This window comes from Carcharhinus amblyrhynchos, chromosome 20 (genome assembly GCF_965287045.1).
Source record: "Carcharhinus amblyrhynchos chromosome 20, sCarAmb.v2.hapA, whole genome shotgun sequence".
NCBI classification, from domain to species: Eukaryota; Metazoa; Chordata; class Chondrichthyes; order Carcharhiniformes; family Carcharhinidae; genus Carcharhinus; species Carcharhinus amblyrhynchos.
In genome coordinates, this window is record NC_137343.1 from 16950414 (window position 1) to 16963904 (window position 13491).

The 13491-nt window shown below is 43.4% G+C and overlaps 1 protein-coding gene across 2 annotated transcripts in view; it reads left to right on the plus strand.

Annotated features, from left to right (window-relative positions):
- The first annotated feature begins 309 nt into the window (after window positions 1-309).
- inpp5jb (inositol polyphosphate-5-phosphatase Jb) overlaps window positions 310-13491 on the plus strand; it is a 90376-nt gene continuing 77194 nt past the window's right edge. For both annotated transcript variants that reach the window (XM_080208172.1, XM_080208174.1), the window contains exons 1-2: window positions 310-540; window positions 644-745. In XM_080208172.1, the coding sequence (XP_080064298.1) occupies window positions 654-745 (92 nt within the window). In that variant the 5' untranslated portion in view covers window positions 310-540; window positions 644-653. The remainder of the gene's footprint in view (window positions 541-643; window positions 746-13491) is intronic.

The following is a 13491-nucleotide window of genomic DNA, read 5'->3' on the forward strand; positions in this document are numbered from 1 at the left end:
CCCCCACTCCCCCCCACCCCCCCCCCCCCCACCCCCCCCCCCCCCACTCCCCCACCCCCCCCCCACCCCCACCCCCCCCCCCCCCACTCCCCCACCCCCCCCCCACCCCCCCCCCCCACTCCCCCACCCCCCCCCCCCCACTCCCCCACCCCCCCCCCCCACCCCCCCCCCCCCCCACTCCCCCCCCACTCCCCCACTCCACAATCCCACCCCACCTCCACACCCCAGCTCCGGCCGGATCTGTCCGCGTTTCCCCTTTAAATGCGATTGAAATGACGTCAGGAGCAGGGGTAGACTTGTTGGGGAAGAGCGACTCTGCCGGGTTTTCGGCAGCGGATCCACTCACTGGAGCAGCAGCGAGTCGGCCACTGCGGGGAGAGGCAGCCGGGATCAGGCTGGACACAGTGCCGCCTGGGTGAGCCAGGAGCTCGAGCCGCTCACATCTTCATATCAGTCATCAGGAGTCAGAAATAAGGCATACACATTGTGTGACCTTCCCGGAAACAACATTACATCCTCCTTTATAAGATAGCGCACAGTGTACGTTTGCACTTTATTCCTCCTTTCTTGGATATACTAATAGTTAATGTGTATGTGTCTCCTGAATATCTCTCACAATCTGTTATCTATTGCTTCACCGCAGCTCCTAAAGGATGAACGCAGCTCTGACCCAGGGGCACCCACCGGTGAGTTTTGGCTCCCGGTCTGTGCCGGAGACCGACTCTACTGGAGAAGACGGGTTCAGGTGAGAATAGGATCTTTCAGTGTCTCAAACCATCTCACTTAAACACTCACATCATCACTTATACAGCTGATATCCTGGCAAGATTGGGTTTTATTTTTAAAATGTCTCCCGTATTTTGTTTTAATCCCTTCACCCGAACCAATACACTTGTTTGGAGCCATATCAACACGTGACAGTGTTGCAGAATTCTACATGGTTACCAACTCCATTCTCTTCTACTGCCTTTGGTTACCTTCCTTCATTTGATTAAATTTGATTACGCTGCCACATGCCCTAGTGCAGCCAGCTCACCTGCAGTAATAGCTTTTTTATTGGGGGCGGGGGGGTGCTTTGCAAGGCCACCTCAAAACTTCATCATTGCTCTTTCCCTCAGCCCCAGAGGCATTAACTATGGCATCTGCTCAACGTCCACATGAATGCTGATCACACCTAACTGGAATCCTCCAGTGCCTTAATGTCACCAATATCACTGCACCATCAGACTGTGTGCAGCATGTCGTCAGGGATTAAGTAGAACTTCTTCTAATCGAATACTGGCAGAACTGAGATCACTTGTTTGGCTGTGGCTAAAAGGTCTACGGCTTTTACCACATCCCCATTTTCAACCTCATTACTTGTGGAGACGAATTGAAATGTTCTATAATTTAAATATTTTGGGTAATTTTCCCAAAATAATTCTAAGGCTGGAATTCTCCCCCAAAAAATTCTAAGTGTCGAATTTGTGTGAAAACTGGAGTAGATCATGCTTTTTTTCAGTGGGAATTCTGAGAAGAATCTCCCACATCTCTGTGCAAACAGAGGCCACCAGTGTGGATATCATTAAGTTTAAAGGGCAGGGCCTATTCCATTGGAGAAGCTGAAATCAGCGTGCTGATAGGTGCACGCACAGTAGCCCAATCTGTAACTTCGGAGATCAGCACGTGCACAGTGGCCCTCCACTGAGAGCCTCCTGATTGCTGGACAGCTCAATCGCTGGCCTGCCCTGTGAATGCTGCAATGTTGACACTACCCCACCTCCCCACAGCCCAGTCACTGCCCCCCCCCCCCCCCCAACCACTTCTGGGCTGACCCCCAACTCCCTGACAATTACCCCCTGAAGTTCCAGACATCCCACCTCCCAGTGCAGAACCCCCACCATGAAGTCCTGTATCTCTTCCCCACAATCCTGACCACCCCTGACTGATTCCCAGCCCTCACTGATTGCTGGCCTCCCTCCTCCTTTCACTGATCCCTATGCAGACTGGCAGCAAGACTCCTCACCCCCACTGATAGCTCCTGAGACCCTGCCTCCCAAATGCCCCTGTTCCTTGGCAGTGCCCTATGCCCAGTGGGCAGTGCCAATTTGCCCTGGGCATCAGCACCTTGCCCCTTTGGCAATGCTGGGGACCTAGGCTGGCACTGCCAGGGTGCCAATGCCCAGGGGGCACTCAGCCCTCCCACGCCCAACCCTCGGAGTGGCCCCGATTTCTCTTCTTTCACTCCAGTGGGGTTGGGCTGCTAGCTCCCCAAAGTGGGGAACTACTGTAAACCCAATTGGAGTGAAATACTCCTAGCGAGGTCAGAGTGTTTAGTGGGCCCGGAGATGTCAGTCCTGGGCCCACTATTAGGATTTAAAATATATGGTAATATTAATTACCATAATTTTATGTGCCTCCCTGCTGATTTCTGGCATGCAGTTGCCACCGGTGAGAATCTAGCACTGGGAGACATTAGTGGGTCAGGATGCCAAGCGTGGATCCCACGCATTTGACGCTGCTGGAATCTCCCAGCCCGCTGTGCTAAAAAATTGAGGCAGTTGCCCCCTGAGTCCAACGGGCTGGGTTCTGATTATTTACAGTACTCTGAGCAATGTAGAGGCTGTCAGCTAATTCATGCCAGTAGGGGAGGCAGAGCCTAAACCCACCAGAGAAGCGGGCACCAGAATGCTCAGGGCGTTATCACGCATGCCCGGCCCCCGGACATCACTAGTCCCATGATTGCTGACCTCGATCCCCACACCCTGATCGCTGGCCCCAATCCCTCTCCCGATCACCGGCATGCCAATTGGCAGCCCTGACTCCACCCCCGATTTCTGGTCCCGACTCTAGGTCGCCAACCCCGACTCCCAATTGCTTCCCCCATCACTAGCTGCCACCACCCAATGCAAAATGCTCCCTTCCTTCTCCTCCTACCTCCCCACGCCGCCTGACTCCACCTTCATCTGGCCCCATCCACTTGATGCCCTGTCTCTCAGAGTCCCTGGCATTGCCCAGGGTGCCAGGCAGGCACTGCCCCTCACTCTGACCCCCTCCCCCTCCTCTGCCCCTCCCCCCAGGGGGCTTCAATAGGGACCAGCTGTGATCACTGCTGGTGTGGACCTCCACTTGCAAGGTCAGAAAGTCAAATAAGCCCGGGCTCACTAAATATATTGAAATGAGATACTGAATATTTAAATCAGTGTCACAAAAAGTGGCCCAGGAAGGTCACTGGGCACAAAACCAATTTTTTGGGTTCCTCTTAATTTTCTTGTTCCACAACGCTGGTCAAGTAGAGTGGCAGGAAAAGTCACACTGATCCCATTTGACACTGATCTTTGCGTCAAACTCCATATCCTCTGCTGGAATTTTAAGATATAGACAAAAAATGCTGGAATCAGCCTTCAATGAATATTCACTCCTTTAGCCAATCTCTGAAGGTATAAGCAAGCGTAGAAGCAAACAAAGCATTAAAGTAGGAGTTAGAACACAAGTCTGTCTGACACTGTTGGGAACTTCACCACCTTCCATGACTGTTGCTATTATGGAACTCATGATGTGGAGATGCCGGTGTTGGACTGGGGTAAGCACAGTAAGAATTCTCACAACACTAGGTTAAAGTCCAACAGATTTATTTGGTAGCACAAGCTTTCAGAGTCTTGTTCCTTCTTCAGGTGACTCACCGAAACGCCAAAGCTTGTGCTATCAAATAAACTTGTTGGCCTTTAACCTGGTGTTATGAGACTTCTTACTATCATGGAACTGGCAGATCTTCTGGATAAACATGTTAGGATAGCCCACGTTTTTCAGTAGCTTCAGTCAACAAGGATGTAAGACAGTGTTGTCCAAGTTTCATTCTTAACACTTTACTGAATTATCTGACAATAACGAGGCTATTAGCAGAGGTCTGTATTAAAGCTCTCATGAAGGATCATCCAGACTCGAAACGTTAGCTCTGTTCAGTCTCCACAAGTCCAATCAGACCAGCTAAGATTTTCCAGCATTTTCTGTTTGTTTCAGCATAGTCCAATACTAAATCATAGAGTAAAATCATAGAATCCCTTCAGTGCTGAAGATGGTCATTCAGTCCATCAAACCTGTACCAACAACAATCCCGCCCAGGCCCTATCTCTGTCACTTTACCTAATTACCCAGCTAATTCCCTTGTCATGAAGGGTCAATTTATCATGGCCAATCCACATAATCCAAACATCTTTAGACTATGGGAGGAAACTGAAGCACCTGGAGGCAACCCATGCAGACATGGAAAGAATGTGCAGACTCTGCACAGACAGTGACCCAAGGCTGTAATTGATCCTGGGTCCCTGGTGCTGTGAGGCAGCAGTGCTAACCATTGTGCCACCATGCCACCCCACATACTGAATGATAAGAATAGGTTCTGATAACAGTCTAAATAAATAGCAGGATTTGTTGAAAACCATGGAACATTTGGCTAACCAGAGACCAAGAAATAATGACAACATTCAGATATATCTTCAATATTATTTCATTTTCTTAATTCTCGGTATACACAATGGCACATTTGTCAAATTATGACAGATAGTAACAACTACACTAGCAATAACAATTTATATCAGCACATTATTAGCAGGATTCACGTCAATATAGCATAATTCAGTTTAGCACAATGGCAGTTCAACCCTCAACTTGGTTGTACTTCACAAAATGTCTCTCTCTCTCTTAGGCATTCTTTTTCAAAGATTATAGATAGGGTGGTAACAAGGTCTTTAAACTCTAAATAAGGGAAGACAGGGATCAAGTGGAAAAGGTGAAATAAGTAATAGATTTAAAATAATCTAATGATAAGGGAGTAGAGTAGTCGTCAGAAATTGTGCTTTAGGCACTACAGGGAAGGGGAAATGCAAAAGATGTAAAATACATAAACCAGAAGAGAGCAGTAAGACAGATATGAATAAAATATTAGAACAGTAGAATAGTTTTGTGTAATTATTTGTGAGATGTGACCATTATATTGTCCATGGTAAGGTACTGTTGTATTGCCTTATTGAACTGCTGCAGCCCATGCTGCAGCAAATTGTGTGGAGGGTGTGGAAGGTCTGCAGAGGGATCTGGATAGGCTGAGCAAGTGGGCGAGGACCTGGCAGATGGAGTATAGTGTTAGCAAGTATGAGGTTATCCACTTTGGCAGAAATAATAGTAGGAGGGATTACTGTTTAAAGGGTGAAAAGCTGCAGCATGCTACGGTGCAGAGGGACCTGGGGGTCCTTGTGCATGAGCCGCAAAAACCCAGTTTGCAGGTGATCAAGAAGGCGAATGGAATGCTGGCCTTTGTAACAAGGGAGATAGAATATAAAAGCAGGGAGGTCTTGCTGCAACTGTACAGGGCACTGGTGAGGCCGCAGCTGGAGGACTGTGTGCAGTTTTGGCCACCACACTTGTGCAAGGATATTTTGGCCTTGGAGGGAGTGTAAAGGAGGTTCACTAGGCTGATACTGGAGATGAGGGGGTTGGACTATGGAGAGAGACTAAATAGACTGGGCCTATACTCGTTGGAGTTCAGAAGGATGAGGGGGGGATCTTATAGAGACGTATAAGATAATGAAGGGGGTGGATAGGGTAGAGGTAGAGAGATTCTTCCTGCTTAGAAAGGATACCAGGACTAGAGGGCACAGCCTCAAGATAAGGGGGGTGCAGTTTAGATTGGAGTTGAGGAGGAACTTCTTCACTCAAAGGGTGGTGAATCTCTGGAATTCTCTGCCCGTTGAAGTGGTGGAGGCTACCTCGCTAAATATATTTAAGTCACGGGTAGATAGGTTTTTGACAGACAAGGGAATTAAGGGTTATGGGGAGAAAGTGGGAAAGTGGAACTGATCCACTTCAGATCAGCCATGATCTTATTGAATGGCAGGGCAGGCTTGAAGGGCTAGATGGCCTACTCCTGCTCCTATTTCTTATGCTCTTATGTGGTGTAGGTACAACTACAGTGCTGTTAGAAAGGGAGTTCCAGGATTTTGATCCAGTGACAGTGAAGGAATGGCAACATAGTTCCAAGTCAGGATGCTGTTTGGCTTGGAAGGAAACTTGCAGGTGGTGGCATGTCCTTGCATCTGCAGCTTTTGTCCTAGGTGGTTGAGATTGCAGGTTTGGCAGGTGCTGTCGAAGAAGATTTGGTGAGTTATTGGAGTGCATCTTGTAGATGGTACATTCTCTTGCCACTGTATTTTGGTGGTATAGGGCACAAAGGTTTGAGGTTGTAAGTGGGGTACCAATCAAGTGGGCTGCTTTATTCTGGATGACATCGAGCTTCTTGATTGTTATAGGAGTTTCCATCACAATCCTGACTTTGTACTTGGTAGATGATGAACAGAGTTTGGGGAGTCAGTTGGTGATTTAGTCTCTGCAGAATTCCCAACCTTTGACCTGCTTTTGTAGCCACAGTATTTATATGGCTGGTCCAGTTCAATTTCTAATCAAAGGTAACCTCCAGGATGTTGAGAGTGGGGAATTTAGCGATGGTAATGCCATTGATTGTCAAAGTGTGATGATTAAATTCTCATGTTGGGACTGATCACTGCCGGCAGTGGCATGAATGTTGCTCATCAGCCCAAACCTGAATATCACTGCACATTGACATGGACTGATTCAGTACTTGGATTTGCAGAAAGCATTTGTTAAGGTGCCATATCAAAGGCATATAGGACAGAGATGAGAAATTTTTTTCTGCGAGTTGTGCAACTTTGGAATTCTCTGCCTCAGAAGCTGATAGAAGCAGGGTTACTGAATATTTTTAAAGCAGAGATAGATTTTCATTAGGCAGGAGAATCAAAAGTTGTCAAGGGTAAAGGAAAATGTGAAATTCAACATAAACTGATCAACCATGATCTTACTGAATTGTAGAGCAGGCTCAAGGGGCCAAATGACCTACCTCAGCTCCTTTTTCATATGTTCATATGTAATCATCAGCAAACATCCCCACTTCTGACCTTTATGATGAAGCAGATGAAGCCTGATTGGACACGGGACATCTGAGCATGTGTATTCCAAATGTGCATAGAGTATAAGAAGCATATTGAGTGAATTGCAGGTTCAAATTCAACTTGGGAGGAAGTGACATTGTAGCTATTACTAATGTAAGGCTGCAAGACAGTGTGGACCAGGAACTATAAATGGCAGGTTATAGGTCCAGCAGAAAGATACAGAAATAGTTGAAATTAAGGTGCAGCTTCAGTAATAATGAGAGGTAAAGAGGCAATGGAAACTTCATGGGTAGAATTAAGAAAAAAAGAATGAGGATTGTGGTGGAGTTGTGTCTAGGCCTCTAGGAGCAGTGTGAAGTGGTAAGATGTATAAGTGCAGAGATTGGTCAAGGATTCAGCAAGTCAGAATGATTTCAAATCTCAATATAGATTGGAATAAGCAGATCCAACTCAGACAGAAAGGCAGTGATTCTCTTGAGTTTCTTAATAGCAGTTTTCTGCAACAATATGTCCAAGACAAGCAAGTGAACCATATTAGATTTAGTACTGAGTATAAACCAGATTTAGTTAGCAACCCAACAATGCATAGCAACTTCTCTAATAATGGTCATAATATGATCAAATTCAATATGGTGTTTGAAAGGGAGAAACTTGAAACAGTTACCAAGATTCTTCAATATGAAACAGAGACCATCTGAAATAAACTGGGCAAATTTGTTAATGTGCAAAATGACAAGATAAGTAGGAGGTGTACAAAAAATAATTTTGCATGATACAGGAGCAATTTATATCTCTAAGGGGAAAAACTCTATTACAAAAAAATCAGCCATGGACGATTTGAGATATGTGACAGCAAAAAACTAAACTAAAAGGCATACAAAAACGCAAAAACTAGCACAGATCTTGGCAACGGGGGGACACGGGGGCATCAATAGAAGGTGACAAAGCAGATAGTAAGAGTTACAAAAAGGGAATATGAGAAGAAACTTGTCAGGGCTATCAAACTAAACACAAAAAAGGGTGATTCAGAGCAATGCAGGTCCTCAAAAATGATAACAATAAAATTATAAATCAAAAGAAGAAAATGGTGGAAATGTTACTTGGTAGCAGTATTTACAGTGGATGAAGAGGACATCTCAAGGAACTAGGAATGGGAATTCATGGAAATTAATGTCAGTGAATTGACAGTAATGAAGAAAATAATGGCACTGACCAATCGTTTTCATCCCAGGATTACAAGAAGTACATAGAACAGAATAATTTCTGAATGTTGAAAAGCTAGAAACAATGGAGATCCGAAGAGATTTGGGGATCCATGTAGACAAATCATTAATATCACAAAGAGACAGAGAAAATAATCAAACAGGCAAATATAATGTTGGTCTTTATATCTGGAAGACTAGGATACAAGAGAGAATCTTCTCATCACCTCTGCCTGTTATGTTACAAAATAAGGTTGTATTCCCTGGTATTTAAAAGGTTGAGGGATGATGTGATCAGTGTCTTCAAGATTATCAGGGGAGCAGAAAGGGTAGATAGGGAGAAACTATTTCCATGGCTTGTGAAGTCTAGGGCTGAAGCCATTGTCTAAAAATTAGAGCCAGATTTTTCAGGAGTAATACGGTCAAAGTCCAGAAATCTCTTTTGCGAATGACAAATGATGTTTGGCCATATGTTAATTCCAAATCTGAGGTTGATAGATTTTTCTTAACCAAAGGTTTTAAGGGTATGGGGCAGAGGTGGAGTTGGATCACACAGCAGTTGTGATCTCATTGAATGGAGAAGCAGGCTACTAGAGACTAAATGACCTACTCCAATCTCTGTATTCTGAGGTGGTCTTGTGAAACAACATAATTTACAGCAATCATATCTCTGCTTAAGCCTATGGTACTAATAGAATGTTTACAATCATTTGCTCTGGGAATAGTTGCATTGTCAGTCCAAGGTTGAATGTTCTGCAGTGAACTGGTTCTGTCTCTTTGTATAATATACTTGTTATGGCAGGTTACAGCTTCAGCAAGTTCACACTGACTAACTCGCATGTTTGGTGCATCATTAATGGCTGTTTCTCTGCTTACTTTGTTCACTCTCTACTCCAGATACTACTGTTGATGATAATATGAGGATATCGTTGATTAACCAATTTGTATAACATCCCCACGCCAGCTTTGTTAATGGATCCGTTATTTATTTGAGAGGATCTAATACTTCCACTAGATTGCAGACCATGGGACTTGTGTGAAGGCATGAAGTGCTCCACTGCTTACATTGGCAACATGATTTTTAGGCTTCTACTTTCAGAAAATGGTTGGTTACAATATCTTTTATCCCTCTCTCTGAACTGACTTCTTTTTGCTTCCCCTGCATGAACATCTTTCTCTTTCTGAAGTGGCCTCTTTCCAAGTGTTATTTCCCTCTAGTTTTCTTCCTCTCTCATCTCTGGAAAACTGGGATAAAGCTACCGCTCTTTTACTTGAGTATCCAAGGCCATTCCAATCTGCCAATCATTTCTTAATTGAGATTCCATAATTTTTCCGTTAACTGATCCAATCTGTTAAAACACTAAAAGCCTTGGACTTTGATAAGAGTTGACTCTAAGATCCATTGCATCTGCCAACCATCTTGAAGAGCTCTTTTTATCACTTCAACATATCTCTTAAATTTCTTAAACATGAATTGACATAGTAAGCATTTTTGTTGCAGTTTGCATGAAAGCTTTGGTGCTTAAGCAACTAGGGATGGCATGGTGACACAGTGGTTAGCACTGCTGCCTCACAGCGCCAGAGACCCGGGTTCAGTTCTGGCCTCGGGTGACTGTGTGGAGTCTGCACTTTCTCCCTGTGTCTGTGTGAGTTTCCCCTGGGTGCTCTGGTTTTTTCTCACAGTCCAAAGATGTGTGGGTTAGATTGATTTTTGCCATACTAAACTGACCCCTTTGTCTGGGGGAGTTAACAAGGTAAATATGTGGGGTTATGGGAATAGGTCCTGGGTGGGATTGTGGTTGGTGCAGACTCGATGGGCCAAAAGGCCTCTTTCTGCACTGTAGGGATTCTGTTGGGACTCTATGAATATGAATCGAGAATTATCAACTGTTATTAATGAAGATGTAGCTGTTGAAATTAAATTTCTGGCATTTGTCATTCAGAAACATTCTCATATTTATCAATATTATCACAAACATTGAGAAAAAATACTTTATCAGTTTAGGGTCTCTCAAGTTTCATCATTGGATTACCTCAGTCTCAATGTCTTTTAAAACCACAGATATAACCTGTAATCTAACCCTTTAAAGAACCCAAAAATACTAAGCAAAATGAACAATGAACTTTATCTCACTTACTCCTCAATTTTTGACCTCCATGTGACTATCTAAAGGTCTCTATGCTGGTCCCCTAGATATTACATTCCAAAAACTCCAGACTTCTGCCCAACGTGCACCCATTGCCCTTGATCTAAAACATACTTTGGCTGTCAGGCCCCAGCATGTTATATATAAAATTCTTATTCTCAGTTAAAGCTTCGCCAGCCTGCCTATCTAAATTGTTCCAGCTCTCTTTCTCCGAGTGCTTCATTCCTCAGAATCCATCGATCTACATTTCCATCAGTGGAAAAGGATCTTTCAGCTATCTCAATCCCACACTTTGGAAAACAGTCACCATTCCTCTCTCTTCATCTATAAAACTCATCAGTTTGACCCAAGCTTTCAGTTAACCCCATGTTTCCCTCCTGATTGAACGCCCTTAGAACATTTCTTACATTAAAGATGCTACATAAATACGAATTGTTTATTAATTATATTTCTACACTAGGGTAAAATGCTCTTGTACGAAGAAAGAACCCCATTATCCTGAGAGTGTTCCTTGCACATGTAGGCAATCCCAAAGCCCCTTACAGCCAAAGTACTTTCTATTTGTTGGGGCTTTTGTGATTGTAGGAAATGCAGCAACGAATTTAAGCACAGCAAGCTTCCAAAAGAGCAATTTGATGATGATGAGATAAAATGGTTTATGGGTTGGTTGTAAATCACAGTTCATCATTACATGTAATACTACAATGTATATTAAAGCACTGATCCTATTCAGTACAAAAATTATTTTATAGATTATATAAAATTCTGCTGTGTAATATAGTAAGATTCCTGTATGGCATACATGTAACACTTTAAAACTATCAGTGCAAAATCTCGAGTTTCCTGCAACCAATCAAAAAGCAGCTGATCGGGATTTGCATTACCCTCATATCTGGCTTGGTAAATTTATTCAGACCTGGGAATGAAATTTGATCTTTCTAACCCTGTAAAGCTCAGGACACACTCAGGTGCACTTGCTCACTACAACATTAGAGAAAGTAAGTAATTTAAAAATACATTTTTAAAATTTTCTAATTGCACTGACATTTTTTAAAATCTCTGTTACTGTGACAATATAAATTCCTCTGAAACATATCATATTATGCGCAGCTTTTGCTTTCCAACTTGTCCACCTTTTTTGAGTTTCACTTTGCCTGGTTGATCCTAAACCTGTCTCTCCATTCTTTAACAGTTGGTCAGATTGCATGATTCGCTTAATTTGAACTCTTGGCAAGGGTGTATTTTTATTCATTTACAAGGTGTGTGCGTCACTAACAAGGTCAACATTTATTGCCCACCCCTAATTGTCCTTGAGGAGATGGTGGCTTGCTGGCCTTCTTGCACTGCTACAGTCTGTATGGTACAAATACACCTGTTAAGGAGGGAGTTGCAGGATTTTGATGAATTACAATCTTTTTCCAAGTCACAATGATGTGTAAGGGACTTTGCACATTAGTACTTAGAAAAACAGGTGTTTCCATGTGCCTGCAGCTCTTGACCTTCTAGGTGGTAGAAGTCACATGCTTGGGAGGTCCTGCTGAAGAAGTCTTGGCAAGTTGATGCACTGTGTCTTATAAATGTTACATGCTGCTGCCACTGTGCCAGTACTAAAATGAGTGAATGTTTATGGTGATGGTTGAATTGTTGATCAAGTGGGTTACTTTGTCCTGAATGGTCTTGACTTCTTGAATTTTGTTGGAGCTGCACTCAGGCAAGTGGAGGATACTCCACCACACTCCAGACTTGTGTCTTGTAGATAGTGGACAGGCTTTGGAGAGACAGCAAGTGAATTACTCACTGCAGAATACCAGTCTCTGACCTGGTCTTCTGAGTTCTGGGCGATGCCCAAGATGTTGATTGTGGGGAATTAAATAAATTGATGTTGGATTGCTGCCTGTTGTACACCTCTCCCAATACTTGTTTCCAGAACTGAAAACCAGGAGAGAGGTATGTGGGCAGGTGATTTGATATTGAATTATTTACGCACGCAACAAAAGTTGATACTCACCTCACTAAAAGTGGAGAATTTTGTGCAACAAAATGCAGAACAGAATTTAACTGCAGGGACCTTGTTAATCTGGTGTCCTCAGAACTAAAGATTTTTATACAGGACATAGAGATTTGGGGCAGGCAGTGATGACTGTGCTTCAGTAAATGCATGGTATAACTGGTGATCCAAGAGGAATTTTAAGTCAGTTTCTAACACAGATATACCATTGCAAGTGAATCAAAAATATTTTATTTTAATGAAATAAAATGAAATTAGGGTAAAAATAACTCTGAAATATATACCTCTGTGTGAATGGGCATGTTGAGGAACTGCCAGCTTGGCATTTCTGAGGCTTTAAAATCTTTTTGCTAAATTCTCATGGATTGGATTACTCTGGCTCTGTCATTGGACTTTTCCTTCGAACTTGCTGATTCTAATTTTAAGAAATCTATACTTCTTATTGTGTTGTGGAAAATAGTAAAGCCCAGAGTCTGTACTGTTAAGATCTCAGCTGTACAGGAGATTGTCAGCTGGGAACATGCCCTGGACCAGTATTGGTAATGTTGAGCTAAATATGCTCCCAATCAGCATTTTGATCAATGCAGGAGTCGCAGTGGCAGTATCCTGTTTGATTTGGATCTATTATGTGTATCTTGCTGTAGATATTAAATATGTGTCAGTTTCACATGGTTGGTTGTGTTCTCCCCTCAAATTAAGAGATTGTGGCTTCTAAAACATATTCCACAACTTGAGCACATAGTACAGGTTGATAGGAGTGCTGCAGCATGTGGTAGATGTGCCATTTTTTAGGTGAGATGTTAAGTTGTCACCATTTGCCTTTTGAGGAGAACAAAAATCCCATGATGATATTCAGAGAGGAGTTTTTGTGCTGTTCTAGCTAGGATTCTTTCCTTAACCAAAAAGAAAAGTGCATTCTAAATTGATTAATTTGCTGTTGAGATCTCATTTTGTGCCTCTTGGGTGTCCTATTTGCTTACACAACACCTCACCTTGAACCTGTGACCCCTCGTGTTTGTCACCTCTGACCTGGGAAAAAGCTTTCCACTGTTCACCCTATCCATACCCCTCATAATTTTATACACCTCTATTAGGTCTCCCTTCATTCTCCGTCTTTCCAGGGAGAACAACCCCAATTTACCCAATCCCTCCTCATAGCTAAGACCCACCATACCAGGCAACACCCTGGTAAACCT